The sequence below is a fragment of the Salmo salar genome, chromosome 08 (assembly GCF_965601325.2).
Source record: "Salmo salar chromosome 08, fSalSal1, whole genome shotgun sequence".
Taxonomy (NCBI): Eukaryota; Metazoa; Chordata; class Actinopteri; order Salmoniformes; family Salmonidae; genus Salmo; species Salmo salar.
The window spans coordinates 42,665,001-42,687,500 of NC_138298.1; the positions used below are offsets into that span (position 1 = coordinate 42,665,001).

General features: G+C 47.3%; 1 protein-coding gene across 1 annotated transcript in view; it reads left to right on the top strand.

The window, feature by feature from the left end:
* Positions 1 to 22,500, top strand: part of LOC123738253 (ubiquitin-like modifier-activating enzyme 6) — a 41,472-nt gene that overhangs the window by 9,858 nt on the left and 9,114 nt on the right. Inside the window, exons 8-22 of the mRNA XM_082978298.1 lie at positions 1,214 to 1,336; positions 1,410 to 1,533; positions 2,371 to 2,474; positions 4,598 to 4,660; positions 4,770 to 4,846; positions 5,432 to 5,498; positions 7,443 to 7,589; positions 9,755 to 9,868; positions 10,303 to 10,392; positions 14,417 to 14,497; positions 15,763 to 15,891; positions 16,696 to 16,747; positions 16,927 to 16,990; positions 19,507 to 19,576; positions 21,083 to 21,154. Coding sequence (XP_082834424.1) covers positions 1,214 to 1,336; positions 1,410 to 1,533; positions 2,371 to 2,474; positions 4,598 to 4,660; positions 4,770 to 4,846; positions 5,432 to 5,498; positions 7,443 to 7,589; positions 9,755 to 9,868; positions 10,303 to 10,392; positions 14,417 to 14,497; positions 15,763 to 15,891; positions 16,696 to 16,747; positions 16,927 to 16,990; positions 19,507 to 19,576; positions 21,083 to 21,154 — 1,377 coding nt within the window. The remainder of the gene's footprint in view (positions 1 to 1,213; positions 1,337 to 1,409; positions 1,534 to 2,370; positions 2,475 to 4,597; positions 4,661 to 4,769; positions 4,847 to 5,431; positions 5,499 to 7,442; positions 7,590 to 9,754; positions 9,869 to 10,302; positions 10,393 to 14,416; positions 14,498 to 15,762; positions 15,892 to 16,695; positions 16,748 to 16,926; positions 16,991 to 19,506; positions 19,577 to 21,082; positions 21,155 to 22,500) is intronic.

Sequence of the window (22,500 nt, forward strand, 5' to 3'; positions counted from 1 at the left end):
TCAGACCTCTAGACCCTCCTATCAGGGTCAGACCTCTAGACCCTCCTATCAGGGTGAGACCTCTAGACCCTCCTATCAGGGTCAGACCTCTAGACCCTCCTATCAGGGTCAGACCTCTAGACCCTCCTATCAGGGTCAGACCTCTAGACCCTCCTATCAGGGTCAGACCTCTAGACCCTCCTATCAGGGTCAGACCTCTAGACCCTCCTATCAGGGTCAGACCTCTGACCCTCCTATCAGGGTCAGACCTCTAGACCCTCCTATCAGGGTCAGACCTCTAGACCCTCCTATCAGGGTCAGACCTCTAGACCCTCCTATCAGGGTCAGACCTCTAGACCCTCCTATCGGGGTCAGACCTCTAGACCCTCCTATCAGGGTGAGACCTCTAGACCCTCCTATCAGGGTCAGACCTCTAGAGACCCTCCTATCAGGGTGAGACCTCTAGACCCTCCTATCAGGGTGAGACCTCTAGACCCTCCTATCAGGGTCAGACCTCTAGACCCTCCTATCAGGGTGAGACCTCTAGACCCTCCTATCAGGGTGAGACCTCTAGACCCTCCTATCAGGGTGAGACCTCTAGACCCTCCTATCAGGGTCAGACTTCTAGACCCTCCTATCAGGGTGAGACCTCTAGACCCTCCTATCAGGGTCAGACCTCTAGACCCTCCTATCAGGGTCAGACCTCTAGACCCTCCTATCAGGGTCAGACCTCTAGACCCTCCTATCAGGGTGAGACCTCTAGACCCTCCTATCAGGGTGAGACCTCTAGACCCTCCTATCAGGGTGAGGACCTCTAGACCCTCCTATCAGGGTGAGACCTCTAGACCCTCCTATCAGGGTCAGACCTCTAGACCCTCCTATCAGGGTGAGACCTCTAGACCCTCCTATCAGGGTGAGACCTCTAGACCCTCCTATCAGGGTCAGACCTCGAGACCCTCCTATCAGGGTGAGACCTCTAGACCCTCCTATCAGGGTGAGACCTCTAGACCCTCCTATCAGGGTGAGACCTCTAGACCCTCCTATCAGGGTCAGACCTCTAGACCCTCCTATCAGGGTGAGACCTCTAGACCCTCCTATCAGGGTGAGACCTCTAGACCCTCCTATCAGGGTCAGACCTCTAGACCCTCCTATCAGGGTCAGACCTCTAGACCCTCCTATCAGGGTCAGACCTCCCCCCAGGAACTAAAAGCATGATGTCTCTGTTTCCTTGCAGTTCATTGGATGTGACGCGTATGGGATCTGTGTGAGAGTGTTCTGTGACTTCGGGGACCAGTTTGAGGTGTCGGACCCCACGGGAGAGGAAGCCAAGGAGATGTTTATCCAGAACATCACACAGGTACAGACAGACACACACACACACACACACACACACCCTCCCTCGTCTCTGACCTCTGACCTCTGATCTGCAGGGTAACCCAGGGGTGGTAACCTGTATGGACAGCAGGACCCACGGCCTCCAGACTGGACAGAGCGTTCTCTTCAGAGAGGTCAACGGCATGGACTCACTGAACGGCACCGCACGACAGGTCACAGGTACTGATACAACGGGCTTATGACAAGTCACAGGCACTGATAGGACGGGCTTATGACAGGTCACAGGTACTGATAGGACAGGCTTATGACAGGTCACAGGTACTGATAGGACAGGCTTATGACAGGTCACAGGTATTGATAGGACAGGCTTATGACAGGTCACAGGTACTGATAGGACGTGCTTATGACAGGTCACAGGTACTGATAGGACGGGCTTATGACAGGTCACAGGTACTGATACGACGGGCTTATGACAGGTCACAGGCACTGATAGGACGGGCTTATGACAGGTCACAGGTACTGATAGGACAGGCTTATGACAGGTCACAGGTACTGATAGGACGTGCTTATGACAGGTCACAGGTACTGATAGGACGGGCTTATGACAGGTCACAGGTACTGATACGACAGGCTTATGACAGGTCACAGGTACTGATAGGACGGGCTTATGACAGGTCACAGGTACTGATTGGACAGGCTTATGACAGGTCACAGGTACTGATAGGACAGGTTTATGACAGGTCACAGGCACTGATAGGACGGGCTTATGACAGGTCACAGGTACTGATAGGACAGGTTTATGACAGGTCACAGGTACTGATAGGACAGGCTTATGACAGGTCACAGGTACTGATAGGACAGGTTTATGACAGGTCACAGGTACTGCTAGGACAGTCTTATGACAGGTCACAGGTACTGATAGGACAGGCTTATGACAGGTCACAGGTACTGATACGACAGGTTTATGACAGGTCACAGGTACTGATACGACAGTCCTATGACAGGTCACAGGGTAGTAGTCTTGTATTATTGTTGATAGTAGTGTGTGTGTGCCAGTCCTCTCTCCCTACAGTTTCACCATAGGGGACACGTCCTGTCTGCAGCCCTATGCACATGGAGGCTTCTTCCTGCTGGTCAAAACCCCCAGAACATACAGCTTCGTAAGTTCACAACCACACCACAAACACACCACAACCACAACACAACCACACCACAACCACACCACAACCACACCACAACCACACCACGACCACAACACAACCACAACACAACCACAACACAACCACAACACGACCACAACACAACCACAACACAACCACAACACGACCACAACACGACCACACCACAACCACAACACGACCACAACACGACCACAACACGAACCACAACACAACCACAACACAACCACACCACAACCACAACACAACCACCACACGACCACAACACGACCACACCACAACCACACCACAACCACACCACAACCACACCACAACCACAACACAACCACACCACAACCACAACACAACCATAACACAACCACAACACAACCACAACACAACCACAACCACCACACAACCATAACACAACCACAACACAACCACAACACAACCACAACCACAACACAACCACAACACAACCACAACACAACCACCACACAACCACCACACAACACAACACAACCACCACACAACCACCACACAACCGCAACACAACCGCAACACAACCGCAATACAACCACACCACAACCACCACACAACCATAACACAACCACCACACGACCACAACACGACCACAACACGACCGCCACACGACCGCCACACGACCGCCACACGACCGCAACACGACCGCCACACGACCGCAACACGACCGCAACACGACCGCAACACGACCGCAACACAACCACCACACAACCACCACACAACCACCACACAACCACCACACAACCACAACACAACCACAACCACAACACGACCATAACACGACCACCACACGACCACCACACGACCATAACACGACCATAACACGACCATAACACAACCACAACACAACCACAACACAACCACAACACAACACGACCATAACACGACCATAACACAACCACAACACAACCACAACACAACACGACCATAACACGACCATAACACAACCACCACACAACCACAACACAACCACAACACAACCACAACACAACACGACCATAACACGACCATAACACGACCACAACACAACCACCACACAACCACAACACAACCACAACACAACCACAACACGACCACAACACAACCACCACACAACCACAACACAACACGACCACAACACAACCACCACACAACCACAACACAACACGACCACAACACAACCACCACACAACCACAACACGACGTCCATAAATGACATAATGCTTTTTAAATGCTTTACACTTAAAGGAAAATTCCATCTTTAATATAAATATATATTAGTCTGCTGGTGATACAGTCCCGAAATGTTTTGCCTGTCAGTAATCAAGTTGTCCAGATTTAGTTTCCAGAAAGCGTCGTACTGCGTCGTTCTGCGTCGTTCTGCGTCGTACTGCGTCGTTCTGCGTCGTTCTGCGTCGTTCTGCGTCGTTCTGCGTCGTACTGCGTCGTTCTGCGTCGTTCTGTGTCGTTCTGCGTCGTACTGCGTCGTACTGCGTCGTACTGCGTCGTTCTGCGTCGTTCTGCGTCGTTCTGCGTCGTTCTGCGTCGTACTGCGTCGTTCTGCGTCGTTCTGCGTCGTTCTGCGTCGTACTGCGTCGTACTGCGTCGTACTGCGTCGTTCTGCGTCGTTCTGCGTCGTTCTGCGTCGTACTGCGTCGTTCTGCGTCGTTCTGCGTCGTTCTGCGTCGTGCTGCGTCGTGCTGCGTCGTTCTGCGTCGTGCTGCGTCGTTCTGCGTCGTTCTGCGTCGTTCTGCGTCGTGCTGCGTCGTTCTGCGTCGTACTGCGTCGTACTGCGTCGTTCTGCGTCGTTCTGCGTCGTACTGCGTCGTTCTGCGTCGTTCTGCGTCGTGCTGCGTCAACAAGTTGCTTGCTGATTGTTTTGGGGCTGATATCAACAGTGGACTAATGAAACACCACAAGACTGTTTGCAGTGGTCTTTTCCTGAAACGTCTCTGTCCGTGTCCCTCTGTCCGTGTGTCTCTGTCCGTGTCCCTCTGTCCGTGTGTCTCTGTCCGTGTCCCTCTGTCCGTGTCCCTCTGTCCGTGTCCCTCTGTCCGTGTCCCTTTGTCCGTGTCCCTCTGTCCGTGTGTCTCTGTGTTCTTCAGGAGACGATGGAGCAGCAGCTGTCTGAGCCTCGGGTCCTGACTCCCGACTTCAGCAAACCAGAGGTGAGAGGTCATAGGTCAGCTCCTGTGTGAAGGTGTGTTTTGCTCTGCTGTGTGTTGGAGCCGTCTCTGAGCAGTTTCCTGTTTTGTCCATTGTGAATGTGTCCCTCAGGCCCCGCTGCAGATCCACACCGCCATGCTGGCTCTCGATGCCTTCCAGGAGCAACACAACAGACTGCCCAATATCGGGTAACACAACCCCTAGTCCCTACCCTCTACCCCCTAGTCCCTACCCTCTAGTCCCTAGTCCCTCCACCTAGCCCCTTCCCCCTCCCCCTACTCCCTAGCCCCTCCCCCCGGCCCCTCCTCCCAGTCCCTACTTCCTGTATAGCTGGTTGGTTCCTAGCCCCTACTTCCTCTAAAGCTGGTTGGTCCCTAGCCTCTACTTCCTGTATAGCTCGTTGGTCCCTAGCCCCCACTTCCTCTATAGCTGGTTGGTCCCTAGCTTCTACTTCCTGTATAGCTGGCTGGTCTCTAGGCCCTACTTCCTGTATAGCTGGTTGGTCCCTAGCCTCTACTTCCTGTATAGCTGGCTGGTCTCTAGGCCCTACTTCCTCTATAGCTGGTTGGTCCCTAGCCCCTACTTCCTGTATAGCTGGTTGGTCCCTAGCCTCTACTTCCTCTATAGCTGGTTGGTCCCTAGCCCCTACTTCCTGTATAGCTGGTTGGTCCCTAGCCTCTACTTCCTGTAAAGAGCCCCTACTTCCTGTATAGCTGGTTGGTCCCTAGCCTCTACTTCCTGTAAAGCTGGTTGTGATTGGTTGTTCTCTCCAGGTGCTGTCAGGATGCGGAGGTTCTGGTCAAACTAACAGAGGAAGTCAACCTCACCTTGACAACCAGAGTGAGTGTTTCATCTACACACACTGTGGCACTTAGGTGCGCACACTCACACTCACACTCGTGACACTGCCGTCCTCTCCTCCCTCTCCCTCTCCTCTCTCCCTCCCTCTCTCTTCTCTCCCTCCCTCTCTCTTCTCTCCCTCCCTCTCTCTTCTCTCCCTCTCCCTCCCTCTCTCCCTCCCTCTCTCCTCTCCTGTCCTTCTCTCTCTCCTCTCTCCCTCTCCTCTCTCCCTCTCCTCCCTCCCTCTCTCTTCTCTCCCTCCCTCTCTCTTCTCTCCCTCCCTCTCTCCTCTCCTCTCCCTCTCTCTCTCCTCTCTCCCTCCCTCTCTCCTCTCCTGTCCTTCTCTCTCTCCTCTCTCCCTCCCTCTCTCCCTCTCCTCTCTCCTCTCCTGTCCTTCTCTCTCTCCTCTCTCCCTCCCTCTCTCCCTCTCCTCTCTCCTCTCCTGTCCTTCTCTCTCTCCTCTCTCCCTCTCCTCTCTCCCTCTCCTCTCTCCCTCTCCTCCCGCCCTCTCTCTTCTCTCCCTCCCTCTCTCTTCTCACCTCCCTCTCCTCTCCCCTCCCTCTCTCCTCTCCTGTCCTTCTCTCTCTCCTCTCCCTCCCTCTCTCCTCTCCTGTCCTTCTCTCTCTCCCTCTCCTCTCTCCTCTCCTGTCCTTCTCTCTCTCCCTCTCCTCTCTCCTCTCCTGTCCTTCTCTCTCTCCTCTCTCCCTCCCTCTCTCCCTCTCCTCTCTCCTCTCCTGTCCTTCTCTCTCTCCTCTCTCCCCTCCCTCTCTCCCTCTCCTCTCTCCTCTCCTGTCCTTCTCTCTCTCCTCTCCCGTCCTCCCCTCTTTCCCTCCCTCTCTTCTCTCCCTCCCTCTCTCTTCTCTCCCTCCCTCTCTCTTCTCTCCCTCTCCCTCCCTCTCTCCCTCCCTCTCTCCTCTCCTGTCCTTCTCTCTCTCCTCTCTCCCTCTCCTCTCTCCCTCTCCTCCCTCCCTCTCTCTTCTCTCCCTCCCTCTCTCTTCTCTCTCTCCCTCCCTCTCTCCTCTCCTGTCCTTCTCTCTCTCCTCTCTCCCTCCCTCTCTCCTCTCCTGTCCTTCTCTCTCTCCTCTCTCCCTCCCTCTCTCCCTCTCCTCTCTCCTCTCCTGTCCTTTCTCTCTCTCCTCCTCTCCCTCCCTCCTCTCCCCTCCCTCCTCTCCTCTCCTGTCCTTCTCTCTCTCCTCTCTCCCTCTCCTCTCTCCCTCTCCTCCCTCCCTCTCTCTTCTCTCCCTCCCTCTCTTCTCTCCCTCCCTCTCCTCTCTCCCTCCCTCTCTCCTCTCCTGTCCTTCTCTCTCTCCTCTCTCCCTCCCTCTCTCCGCTCCTGTCCTTCTCTCTCTCCCTCTCCTCTCTCCTCTCCTGTCCTCCCCTCTCTCCCTCTCCTCTCTCCTCTCCCGTCCTCCCCTCTCTCCTCTCTCCCTCCCTCCCATCCCTCCCCTCTCTCCTCTCCTGTCCTTCTCTCTCTCCTCTCTCCCTCCCGCTCTCCCTCTCCTCTCTCCTCTCCTGTCCTTCTCTCTCTCCTCTCCCGTCCTCCCCTCTCTCCCTCTCCTCTCTCCTCTCCCGTCCTTCCCTCTCTCCTCTCCACTCCCGTCTCTCCTCTCTCCATCCTCCCCTCTCTCCTCTCCACGTCCCTCCCTCTCTCCCTCCCTCTCCCGTCCTCTCCTCTTTCCCATCCCTCTCCCGTCCTCCCCTCTTCCTCCCTCTCCCGTCCTCCTCCTCTCTCCTCTCCTGTCTTTCCCTCTCTCCTCATCCACTCCCGTCTCCCCTCTCTCCTCTCCCCTCTCTCCTCTCCCATCCTCCCTCTCTCCTCTCTCCTCTCTCCTCTCTCCTCTCCCATCCTCCTCCCTCTCCTCTCTCCTCTCTCCTCTCTCCTCCTCTCTCCTCTCTCCTCATCCTCCTCTCCCGTCTCTCCTCTCTCCTCTCTCCTCTCTCCAGGCTCCAGTGAATAGTGAGTTGGTGTGTTGTCTGTCCAGAACGGCGCAGGGTTCTCTCCCTCCGTTGTCCGCGGCGGTGGGGGGCATCGCCAGTCAGGAGGTCCTCAAGGCCCTGACGGGGAAGTTCGCCCCGCTACAGCAATGGGTAGGAGACTGATCAATACATCTGATTGGTTGGTTGGGTAGGTCAACCTACTGCTGTCCACCACACAGACTGATCAATACATCTGATTGGTTGGTTGGGTAGGTCAACCTACTGCTATCCACCACACAGACTGATCAATACATCTGATTGGTTGGTTGGGTAGGTCAACCTACTGCTATCCACCACACAGACTGATCAATACATCTGATTGGTTGGTTGGGTAGGTCAACCTACTGCTATCCACCACACCCAGAACCAACAACGAACACACAGCCCAAGCCACACAACTCACACCACCACACAGACACATCTCCAGCCAGCCCCCGACTGCCCCACGCACCCAGCGACCCCCCCCAGACTGATCAATACATCTGATTGGTTGGTTGGGTAGGTCAACCTACTGCTATCCACCACACAGACTGATCAATACATCTGATTGGTTGGTTGGGTAGGTCAACCTACTGCTATCCACCACACAGACTGATCAATACATCTGATTGGTTGGTTGGGTAGGTCAACCTACTGCTATCCACCACACAGACTGATCAATACATCTGATTGGTTGGTTGGGTAGGTCAACCTACTGCTATCCACCACACAGACTGATCAATACATCTGATTGGTTGGTGGGTAGGTCAACCTACTGCTATCCACCACACAGACTGATCAATACATCTGATTGGTTGGTTGGGTAGGTCAACCTACTGCTATCCACCACACAGACTGATCAATACATCTGATTGGTTGGTTGGGTAGGTCAACCTACTGCTATCCACCACACAGACTGATCAATACATCTGATTGGTTGGTTGGGTAGGTCAACCTACTGCTATCCACCACACAGACTGATCAATACATCTGATTGGTTGGTTGGGTAGGTCAACCTACTGCTATCCACCACACAGACTGATCAATACATCTGATTGGTTGGTTGGGTAGGTCAACCTACTGCTATCCACCACACAGACTGATCAATACATCTGATTGGTTGGTTGGGTAGGTCAACCTACTGCTATCCACCACACAGACTGATCAATACATCTGATTGGTTGGTTGGGTAGGTCAACCTACTGCTATCCACCACACAGACTGATCAATACATCTGATTGGTTGGTTGGGTAGGTCAACCTACTGCTATCCACCACACAGACTGATCAATACATCGGATTGGTTGGTTGGGTAGGTCAACCTACTGCTATCCACCACACAGACTGATCAATACATCTGATTGGTTGGTTGGGTAGGTCAACCTACTGCTATCCACCACACAGACTGATCAATACATCTGATTGGTTGGTTGGGTAGGTCAACCTACTGCTATCCACCACACAGACTGATCAATACATCTGATTGGTTGGTTGGGTAGGTCAACCTACTGCTATCCACCGCACAGACTGATCAATACATCTGATTGGTTGGTTGGGTAGGTCAACCTACTGCTATCCACCGCACAGACTGATCAATACATCTGATTGGTTGTCTCCTTGGTTGGGTAGGTCAACCTACTGCTATCCACCACACAGACTGATCAATACATCTGATTGGTTGGTTGGGTAGGTCAACCTACTGCTATCCACCACACAGACTGATCAATACATCTGATTGGTTGGTTGGGTAGGTCAACCTACTGCTATCCACCACACAGACTGATCAATACATCTGATTGGTTGGGTAGGTCAACCTACTGCTATCCACCACACAGACTGATCAATACATCTGATTGGTTGGTTGGGTAGGTCAACCTACTGCTATCCACCACACAGACTGATCAATACATCTGATTGGTTGGTTGGGTAGGTCAACCTACTGCTGTCCACCTCACAGACTGATCAATACATCTGATTGGTTGGTTGGGTAGGTCAACCTACTGCTATCCACCACACAGACTGATCAATACATCTGATTGGTTGGTTGGGTAGGTCAACCTACTGCTATCCACCACACAGACTGATCAATACATCTGATTGGTTGGTTGGGTAGGTCAACCTATTGCAGAATAGTTGTGGTATGTTGTATATATTGTTGTTGTAGACTCACGTGGCCAAAGTAACTGCACCTCAGGGATAAATAATGTTTTCCTTATTGAATTGAAGGGGGGGAAAGGGGATAAACTGGGATTATTAATCAACACTAATTGATCATGTTTCGCCTCTCTCTGATTTGGTTAACCCCACAGCCGCAGTGTATCCAATCAGAAGGCTCTTCTGGATTCCGGTACCATGGGAACCAAAGGACACACGGAGATCATCGTGCCCAACCTGACCGAGTCTTACAACAGCCATGTACGTACCGCCTGTCTGTCTGTCTGTCTGTCTGTCTGTCTGTCTGTCTGTCTGTCTGTCTGTCTGTCTGTCTGTCTGTCTGTCTGTCTGTCTGTCTGTCTGCGCCTGCCTGTCTGTCTGCCTGCCTGTCTGCCTGCCTGTCTGTCTGTCTGTCTGTCTGTCTGTCTGTCTGTCTGCCTCTCTGTCTGTCTGTCTGTCTGCCTCTCTGTCTGCCTCTCTGTCTGCCTCTCTGTCTGCCTCTCTGTCTGTCTGTCTGTCTGTCTGTCTGTCTGTCTGTCTGTCTGTCTGTCTGTCTGTCTGTCTGTCTGCCTCTCTGTCTGTCTGTCTGTCTGCCTCTCTGTTTGTCTGTCTGTCTGTCTCTCTCATTGGTCGTACCAGCCATGTATTACCAGATGCCTGTGTTTTTGATTGTCCATATCTTTGTGTATTGACAGAGGGACCCACCAGAAGAGGAGATTCCGTTCTGCACCCTCAAGTCTTTCCCTGCTGTTATAGAACACACCATCCAATGGGCAAGGGACAAGGTGATAGGACTATTATAACTGGTTATTATAGAACACACCATCCAATGGGCAAGGGACAAGGTGATAGGACTAATCTAACTGGTTGTTATAGAACACACCATCCAATGGGCAAGGGACAAGGTGATAGGACTATTATAACTGGTTATTATAGAACATACCATCCAATGGGCAAGGGACAAGGTGATAGGACTATTATGACTGGTTATTATAGAACATACCATCCAATGGGCAAGGGACAAGGTGATAGGACTATTATAACTGGTTATTATAGAACATACCATCCAATGGGCAAGGGACAAGGTGATAGGACTATTATAACTGGTTATTATAGAACACACCATCCAATCAATGGGCAAGGGACAAGGTGATAGGACTAATCTAACTGGTTATTATAGAACACACCATCCAATGGGCAAGGGACAAGGTGATAGGACTAATCTAACTGGTTATTATAGAACACACCATCCAATGGGCAAGGGACAAGGTGATAGGACTAATCTAACTGGTTATTACAGAACATCCAATGGGCAAGGGACAAGGTGATAGATTAGTCCTAACTGGTTATTATAGAACACACCATCCAATGGGCAAGGGACAAGGTGATAGGACTAATCTAACTGGTTATTATAGAACACACCATCCAATGGGCAAGGGACAAGGTGATAGGACTATTATGACTGGTTATTATAGAACACACCATCCAATGGGCAAGGGACAAGGTGATAGGACTAATCTAACTGGTTATTATAGAACACACCATCCAATGGGCAAGGGACAAGGTGATAGGACTAATCTAACTGGTTATTATAGAACACACCATCCAATGGGCAAGGGACAAGGTGATACGACTATTATAACTGGTTATTATAGAACACACCATCCAATGGGCAAGGGACAAGGTGATACGATTAATCTAACTGGTTATTATAGAACACACCATCCAATGGGCAAGGGACAAGGTGATAGGACTATTATGACTGGTTATTATAGAACACACCATCCAATGGGCAAGGGACAAGGTGATAGGACTAATCTAACTGGTTATTATAGAACACACCATCCAATGGGCAAGGGACAAGGTGATAGGACTATTATAACTGGTTATTATAGAACACACCATCCAATGGGCAAGGGACAAGGTGATACGATTAATCTAACTGGTTATTATAGAACACACCATCCAATGGGCAAGGGACAAGGTGATAGGACTATTATGACTGGTTATTATAGAACACACCATCCAATGGGCAAGGGACAAGGTGATAGGACTATTATGACTGGTTATTATAGAACACACCATCCAATGGGCAAGGGACAAGGTGATAGGACTAATCTAACTGGTTATTATAGAACACACCATCCAATGGGAAAGGGACAAGGTGATAGGACTAATCTAACTGGTTATTATAGAACACACCATCCAATGGGCAAGGGACAAGGTGATAGGACTAATCTAACTGGTTATTATAGAACACACCATCCAATGGGCAAGGGACAAGGTGATAGGACTATTATGACTGGTTATTATAGAACACACCATCCAATGGGCAAGGGACAAGGTGATAGGACTAATCTAACTGGTTATTATAGAACACACCATCCAATGGGCAAGGGACAAGGTGATAGGACTAATCTAACTGGTTATTATAGAACATACCATCCAATGGGCAAGGGACAAGGTGATAGGACTATTATAACTGGTTATAATAGAACACACCATCCAATGGGCAAGGGACAAGGTGATAGGACTATTATGACTGGTTATTATAGAACACACCATCCAATGGGCAAGGGACAAGGTGATAGGACTAATCTAACTGGTTATTACAGAACATCCAATGGGCAAGGGACAAGGTGATAGGACTATTATAACTGGTTATTATAGAACATACCATCCAATGGGCAAGGGACAAGGTGATAGGACTATTATAACTGGTTATTACAGAACATCCAATGGGCAAGGGACAAGGTGATAGGACTATTATAACTGGTTATTACAGAACATCCAATGGGCAAGGGACAAGGTGATAGGACTATTATGACTGGTTATTATAGAACATACCATCCAATGGGCAAGGGACAAGGTGATAGGACTAATCTAACTGGTTATTATAGAACACACCATCCAATGGGCAAGGGACAAGGTGATAGGACTAATCTAACTGGTTATTATAGAACATACCATCCAATGGGCAAGGGACAAGGTGATAGGACTAATCTAACTGGTTATTATAGAACACACCATCCAATGGGCAAGGGACAAGGTGATAGGACTAATCTAACTGGTTATTATAGAACACACCATCCAATGGGCAAGGGACAAGGTGATAGGACTAATCTAACTGGTTATTATAGAACACACCATCCAATGGGCAAGGGACAAGGTGATAGGACTAATCTAACTGGTTATTATAGAACACACCATCCAATGGGCAAGGGACAAGGTGATAGGACTAATCTAACTGGTTATTATAGAACATACCATCCAATGGGCAAGGGACAAGGTGATAGGACTATTATGACTGGTTATTATAGAACACACCATCCAATGGGCAAGGGACAAGGTGATAGGACTATTATAACTGGTTATTATAGAACACACCATCCAATGGGCAAGGGACAAGGTGATAGGACTATTATAACTGGTTATTATAGAACACACCATCCAATGGGCAAGGGACAAGGTGATAGGACTAATCTAACTGGTTATTATAGAACACACCATCCAATGGGCAAGGGACAAGGTGATAGGACTAATCTAACTGGTTATTATAGAACACACCATCCAATGGGCAAGGGACAAGGTGATAGGACTAATCTAACTGGTTATTATAGAACACACCATCCAATGTGCAAGGGACAAGGTGATAGGACTATTATGACTGGTTATTATAGAACACACCATCCAATGGGCAAGGGACAAGGTGATAGGACTAATCTAACTGGTTATTATAGAACACACCATCCAATGGGCAAGGGACAAGGTGATAGGACTAATCTAACTGGTTATTATAGAACACACCATCCAATGGGCAAGGGACAAGGTGATAGGACTATTATGACTGGTTATTATAGAACACACCATCCAATGGGCAAGGGACAAGGTGATAGGACTATTATAACTGGTTATTATAGAACACACCATCCAATGGGCAAGGGACAAGGTGATAGGACTATTATAACTGGTTATTATAGAACATACCATCCAATGGGCAAGGGACAAGGTGATAGGACTAATCTAACTGGTTATTATAGAACATACCATCCAATGGGCAAGGGACAAGGTGATAGGACTAATCTAACTGGCTATGGTCCATTCTAATATGGAGGGTTCTAGAATATGTTGAGGACACCACACCCTGAACACAGCTTCTACCCAGAAGCCACAAGACTGCTGAACAATTATTTAAATGGCCACCCGGACTATTTACACATGTTTTTACACTGCTGCTACTCGCTGTTTATTGTCTATGCATGGTCACTTTACCCCCCGACTACATGTACAAATTACCTCGACTAACCTGTACCCCCGCACACTGAGTCGGTACCGGTACCGCCTGTATATAGCTTCATTATTATTATTTAGTGTTACTTTTTTATTTTTTACTTTAGTTTATTTAGTTAATGTTTTCTTAACTCTATTTCTTGAACTGCATTGTTGGTTAAGGGCTTGTCAGTCAGCATTACACGGTGAGGTCTACACTTATTGTATTTGGAGCACGTGACAAATAACATTTGATTTCATTTTGATTTGTTGTCTCTCTCCCTTTCTCTCCCTCTCTCTCCCTTTCGGTCTTTCTCTCTCTCTTCTTTCTCTCCTCTCTCTCCCTCTCTCCCTCTCTCTCCCTTTCTGTCCTCTCTCTCCCTCTCTCCCTTTCTGTCTTTCTCTCCCTCTCTCTCCCTTTCTGTCTTTCTCTCACTCTCTCTCTCCTCTCTCTCCCTTTCCGTCTCTCTCTCCCTTTCCGTCTTTCTCTCTCTCACCCTGTCTTTCTCTCCCTCTCTCCCTCTGTCTCTCTGTCTGTAGTTTGAGAGTGCGTTTGCCCACAAGCCCACCATCTATAATATGTTCTGGCAGACCCACTCCTCAGCAGAAGCCGTGCTACAGGTGGGAACAGCTTCTACTCATGACTCGGGTTGCAAAGTTCCCGTAACTTTCCCTAAATGTTCAGCTTTTTCCAGAAATCCTGGTAAATTAACACTGAGATATGGGACGTTAACAGACAGTAAATTAACACTGAGATATGGGACAGACAGTAAATTAACACTGAGATATGGGACGTTAACAGACAGTAAATTAACACTGAGATATGGGACAGACAGTAACAGACAGTAAATTAACACTGAGATATGGGATGTTAACAGACAGTAAATTAACACTGAGATATGGGACACAGACAGTAAATTAACACTGAGATATGGGACAGACAGTAAATTAACACTGAGATATGGGACAGACAGTAACAGACAGTTAATTAACACTGAGATATGGGACAGACAGTAAATTAACACTGAGATATGGGATGTTAACAGACAGTAAATTAACACTGAGATATGGGACAGACAGTAACAGACAGTTAATTAACACTGAGATATGGGACAGATAGTAACAGACAGTAAATTAACACTGAGATATGGGATGTTAACAGACAGTAAATTAACACTGAGATATGGGACAGACAGTAAATTAACACTGAGATATGGGACAGACAGTAACAGACAGTAAATTAACACTGAGATATGGGACAGACAGTAAATTAACACTGAGATATGGGACACAGACAGTAAATTAACACTGAGATATGGGACAGACAGTAAATTAACACTGAGATATGGGACAGACAGTAAATTAACACTGAGATATGGGATGTTAACAGACAGTAAATTAACACTGAGATATGGGACAGACAGTAATTAACACTGAGATATGGGACAGACAGTAAATTAACACTGAGATATGGGACAGACAGTAATTAACACTGAGATATGGGACAGACAGTAAATTAACACTGAGATATGGGACAGACAGTAATTAAGACTGAGATATGGGACAGACAGTAATTAACACTGAGATATGGGACAGACAGTAATTAACACTGAGGTGTGGGACATTTGTTCATTATTATAGGGGAGAAAATTGCACAGTGTTTGATGTGTGTCTGTGCGTATGTGTGTGTGTGTGTGTCTCTGTCTGCGTCTGCATCTGTGTGTGTGTGTGTGTGTGTGCATCTCTGCGTCTGTGTGCGTCTCTGCGTCTGTGTGCGTCTCTGCGTCTGTGTGTGTCTCTGCGTCTGTGTGTGTGTGTGTGTGTGTGTGTGTGTGTGTGTGTGTGTGTGTGTGTGTGTGTGTGTGTGTGTGTGTGTGTGTGTGTAGAGGATGCAGCAGAGGGAGACTCTAGAGGGGGCGTTCCAGGTAGTCAAGTTGCTGAGTCGACGGCCCAGCCAATGGGAACACTGTATCATTCTGGCACGCCTCAAATTCGACAAGTACTTCAAGAGAAAGGTAACATTACCCCCCCCCACACACACACACACACACACACACACACACACTGACAGCACACACACACTGACAGTATAGACACAGAGACACACACACACTGACAGTATAGACACAGAGACACACACACACACACACACACACACACACACACACACACACACACACACACACACACACACACACACACACACACACACACACACTGACAGCACACACACACTGACAGTATAGACACAGAGACACACACACACTGACAGCACACACACACTGACAGTATAGACACAGAGACACACACACACTGACAGCACACACACACTGACAGTATAGACACAGAGACACACACACACTGACAGTATAGACACAGAGACACACACACACTGACAGTATAGACACAGAGACACACACACACTGACAGCACACACACACACTGACAGTATAGACACAGAGACACACACACACTGACAGCACACACACACACTGACAGCACACACACACACACACTGACAGCAGACACACACACACACACACACACACACACACACACACACACACACACACACACACACACACACTGACAGCACACACACACACACACACACACACACACAACACACACACACACACTGACAGCACACACACACATACTGACAGTATAGACACAAAGAGACACACACACACACACTGACAGTAGACACACAAAGAGACACACACAGACACACACACACCATAACCTTGTTTCCGTGTGTGTGTGTGTGTGTGTGTGTGTGTGTGTGTGTGTGTGTGTGTGTGTGTGTGTGTGTGTAGGCTCTACAGCTGCTGCACTCCTTCCCCCTGGACACCCGGTTAAAGGACGGCAGTAAGTATCTCTCTCTGTTGATCTTTGTCTATAGATTCCCTGTTGCCGTCAATAAACACACACACACACACACACACACACACACACACACACACACACACACAGACACACACACACACCAAAGACTTTTGCAGCCCGTTATATTGTCCAGTCTTCTTATCTCTGTCCTTGTTCTGCAGGTTTATTCTGGCAGTCACCTAAACGACCCCCGTCTCCCATAGAGTTTGACCTGAAGGACTCACTGTGAGTAGACCAACGATACTAGCTATGATGCTAGCTATACTAGCTATGCTGCTAGCTATACGAGCTATGATGCTAGCTATACGAGCTATGATGCTAGCTATACGAGCTATGATGCTAGCTATACGAGCTATGATGCTAGCTATACGAGCTATGATGCTAGCTATACGAGCTATGATGCTAGCTATACTAGCTATGCTGCTAGCTATACTAGCTATGCTGCTAGCTATACTAGCTATGATGCTAGCTATACTAGCTATGCTGCTAGCTATACTAGCTATGCTGCTAGCTATACTAATTATTCTAGCTATACTAGCTATGCTGCTAGCTATACTAGCTATACTAGCTATACTAATTATTCTAGCTATACTAGCTATGATGCTAGCTATACTAGCTATGATGCTAGCTATACTAGCTATGCTGCTAGCTATACTAGCTATGCTGCTAGCTATACTGCTAGCTATGATGCTAGCTATACTAGCTATAGCTAATGTATTCTAGCTATACTAGCTATGCTGCTAGCTATACTAATTATTGTAGCTATACTAGCTATGATGCTAGCTATACTACCTATACTAGCTATGCTGCTAGCTGTACTAGCTATGATGCTAGCTATACTAATTATTCTAGCTATACTAGCTATGCTGCTAGCTATGCTGCTAGCTATACTCGCTATGCTGCTATGCTGCTAGCTATATTAACGATGCTGCTAGCTATACTAGCTGTACTGCTAACTATACAGCTAGCTATACTAGCTATGCTGCTAGCTATACTAAATATTCTAGCTATACTACACTAGCTATAATAACTATACTAGCTATACTGCTAGCTATAATAACTATACTAGCAATGTTGCTAGCTATACTAGCTGTACTGCTAACTATACAGCTAGCTATACTAGCTATGCTGCTAGCTAAACTAATTATTCTAGCTATACTATACTAAGTATACTAGCTATACTATTTGTTTATGACAGTTTGCGGTGGAACGTTTGAAAATTGCATGTACTTTCAGAATTGACCTGTTGGTGACCCCTGCTCTTCCTCTCTCTAGATTGACCTGTTGGTGACCCCTGCTCTACACCTCTCTCTAAATTGACCTGTTGGTGACCCCTGCTCTTCCTCTCTCTTTAGATTGACCTGTTGGTGACCCCTGCTCTTCCTCTCTCTTTAGATTGACCTGTTGGTGACCCCTGCTCTTCCTCTCTCTCTAGATTGACCTGTTGGTGACCCCTGCTCTTCCTCTCTCTAGATTGACCTGTTGGTGACCCCTGCTCTACAGCCCTCTCTAGATTGACCTGTTGGTGACCCCTGCTCTTCCTCTCTCTCTAGATTGACCTGTTGGTGACCCCTGCTCTTCCTCTCTCTAGATTGACCTGTTGGTGACCCCTGCTCTTCCTCTCTCTAGATTGACCTGTTGGTGACCCCTGCTCTTCCTCTCTCTAGATTGACCTGTTGGTGACCCCTGCTCTTCCTCTCTCTAGATTGACCTGTTGGTGACCCCTGCTCTTCCTCTCTCTAGATTGACCTGTTGGTGACCCCTGCTCTCCTCTCTCTAGATTGACCTGTTGGTGACCCCTGCTCTCCCTCTCTCTAGATTGACCTGTTGGTGACCCCTGCTCTTCCTCTCTCTAGATTGACCTGTTGGTGACCCCTGCTCTACAGCCCTCTCTAGATTGACCTGTTGGTGACCCCTGCTCTACGCCCTCTCTAGATTGACCTGTTGGTGACCCCTGCTCTCCTCTCTCTAGATTGACCTGTTGGTGACCCCTGCTCTTCCTCTCTCTAGATTGACCTGTTGGTGACCCCTGCTCTCCTCTCTCTAGATTGACCTGTTGGTGACCCCTGCTCTCCTCTCTCTAGATTGACCTGTTGGTGACCCCTGCTCTTCCTCTCTCTCTAGATTGACCTGTTGGTGACCCCTGCTCTTCCTCTCTCTAGATTGACCTGTTGGTGACCCCTGCTCTTCCTCTCTCTAGATTGACCTGTTGGTGACCCCTGCTCTTCCTCTCTCTAGATTGACCTGTTGGTGACCCCTGCTCTTCCTCTCTCTAGATTGACCTGTTGGTGACCCCTGCTCTTCCCTCTCTCTAGATTGACCTGTTGGTGACCCCTGCTCTACAGCCCTCTCTAGATTGACCTGTTGGTGACCCCTGCTCTACAGCCCTCTCTAGATTGACCTGTTGGTGACCCCTGCTCTTCCTCTCTCTAGATTGACCTGTTGGTGACCCCTGCTCTTCCTCTCTCTCTAGATTGACCTGTTGGTGACCCCTGCTCTTCCTCTCTCTAGATTGACCTGTTGGTGACCCCTGCTCTTCCTCTCTCTAGATTGACCTGTTGGTGACCCCTGCTCTACACCTCTCTCTCTAGATTGACCTGTTGGTGACCCCTGCTCTTCCTCTCTCTAGATTGACCTGTTGGTGACCCCTGCTCTTCCCTCTCTCTAGACTGACCTGTTGGTGACCTCCCATTTTCTCCCCATTATTTCTAACTCTCATTTCCCTCTGTTTCCCCCATCAGGCACTTCAGTTTTGTTGTGAGCGCAGCTCGGCTTTATGCTGAAATCTACAACATCCCCTACTCAGAGAAGGTACACACACACTCTCTCTATATCCCTATATATATATCTGTCTCTCTCTATCTGACTATCTATCTCTCTTTCACTATCTCTCTTTCACTATCTCTCTATCTCTCCTCTGTATAGAGTATGAATCAGTTACTGGTAGGGCTGGGTATTACCAGGGACCCCACCATACCATATTATCACCATACTGAGGGACCTCACCATACGATATGTAATGAATTACCAGGGACCGTACGATATGTAATGAATTACCAGGGACCGTACGATATGTAATGAATTACCAGGGACCATACGATATGTAATGAATTACCAGGGACCATACGATATGTAATGAATTACCAGGGACCATACGATATGTAATGAATTACCAGGGACCGTACGATATGTAATGAATTACCAGGGACCGTACGATATGTAATGAATTACCAGGGACCATACGATATGTCATGAATTACCAGGGACCATGGACCGTACGATATGTAATGAATTACCAGGGACCTCACCATACGATATGTAATGAATTAACAGGGACCGTACGATACGATATGTAATGAATTACCAGGGACCGTACGATATGTAATGAATTACCAGGGACCGTACGATATGTAATGAATTACCAGGGACCATACGATATGTAATGAATTACCAGGGACCGTACGATATGTAATGAATTACCAGGGACCATACCATATGTAATGAATTACCAGGGACCGTACCATATGTCATGAATTACCAGGGACCAGGGACTGTACGATATGTAATGAATTACCAGGGACCTCACCATACGATATGTAATGAATTACCAGGGACCGTACGATACGATATGTAATGAATTACCAGGGACCGTACGATACGATATGTAATGAATTACCAGGGACCATACCATATGTAATGAATTACCAGGGACCATACCATATGTAATGAATTACCAGGGACCATACGATATGTAATGAATTACCAGGGACCATACGATATGTAATGAATTACCAGGGACCATACGATATGTAATGAATTACCAGGGACCATACGATATGTAATGAATTACCAGGGACCATACGATATGTAATGAATTACCAGGGACCATACGATATGTAATGAATTACCAGGGACCATACGATATGTAATGAATTACCAGGGACCATACGATATGTAATGAATTACCAGGGACCATACGATATGTAATGAATTACCAGGGACCATACGATATGTAATGAATTACCAGGGACCATACGATATGTAATGAATTACCAGGGACCATACGATATGTAATGAATTACCAGGGACCGTACGATATGTAATGAATTACCAGGGACCGTACGATATGTAATGAATTACCAGGGACCGTACGATATGTAATGAATTACCCCCCCTTCACTAGTAACGAGGTCGTCTTTCCAGGGTTGGGCTCAGTTCCAAATCCATTGGAATCTATTGAAGAGAATTGGAGTTTTAACTTTCAGTTCACTTCCTGAATTGAAATGGTTTTTGACCCCACCCCGTGTCTGTCCGCAGGATCTGTCACAGGAAGCAGTGTCCAGGATGTTGTCAGAGATTACCATCCCGGAGTACAGGCCAGCAGAGAAGGTAAGGATACCACTGGTGCTGTGGACTACACTGGGTTATGGATGGATGGATTGATTGACGGACTGTATTGATAGATTCACTTAATGTATTGATAAATATTGCTGATTGATTGATGGATTGATTTTTGGATTGATTGAGTGGTTGTTTAATGGATTGAGTGGTTGTTTAATGGATTGAGTGGTTGTTTAATGGATTGAGCGGTTGTTTAATGGATTGAGTGGTTGTTTAATGGATTGAGTGGTTGTTTAATGGATTGAGTGGTTGTTTAATGGATTGAGCGGTTGTTTAATGGATTGAGTGGTTGTTTAATGGATTGAGTGGTTGTTTAATGGATTGAGTGGTTGTTTAATGGATTGAGTGGTTGTTTAATGGATTGAGTGGTTGTTTAATGGATTGAGTGGTTGTTTAATGGATTGAGTGGTTGTTTAATGGATTGAGTGGTTGTTTAATGGATTGAGTGGTTGTTTAATGGATTGAGTGGTTGTTTAATGGATTGAGTGGTTGTTTAATGGATTGAGTGGTTGTTTAATGGATTGAGTGGTTGTTTAATGGATTGAGTGGTTGTTTAATGGATTGAGTGGTTGTTTAATGGATTGAGCGGTTGTTTAATGGATTGAGCGGTTGTTTAATGGATTGAGCGGTTGTTTAATGGATTGAGCGGTTGTTTAATGGATTGAGCGGTTGTTTAATGGATTGAGTGGTTGTTTTAATGATGTAGGAATTGCCACATTTGTTTATTGGTTAATGTATTGATTAATGTATTGATCTGGCTAGTGTATTGAGACAGATGAGAATGTGAAGTTTGATTAATACAGTATATTAATGTATTGATCTGGCTAGCTTATTGAGACGGATGAGAATGTGAAGTTTGATTAATACAGTATATTAAAGTATTGATTAATGTATTGATCTGGCTAGTGTATTGAGACAGATGAGAATGTGAAGTTTGATTAATACAGTATATTAATGTATTGATCTGGCTAGCGTATTGAGACGGATGAGAATGTGAAGTTTGATTAATACAGTATATTAATGTATTGATTAATGTATTGATCTGGCTAGCGTATTGAGACGGATGAGAATGTGAAGTTTGATTAATACAGTATATTAATGTATTGATTAATGTATTGATCTGGCTAGCGTATTGAGACGGATGAGAATGTGAAGTTTGATTAATACAGTATATTAATGTATTGATTAATGTATTGATCTGGCTAGCGTATTGAGACAGATGAGAATGTGAAGTTTGATTAATACCAGTATATTAATGTATTGATTAATGTATTGATCTGGCTAGCGTATTGAGACGGATGAGAATGTGAAGTTTGATTAATACAGTATATTAA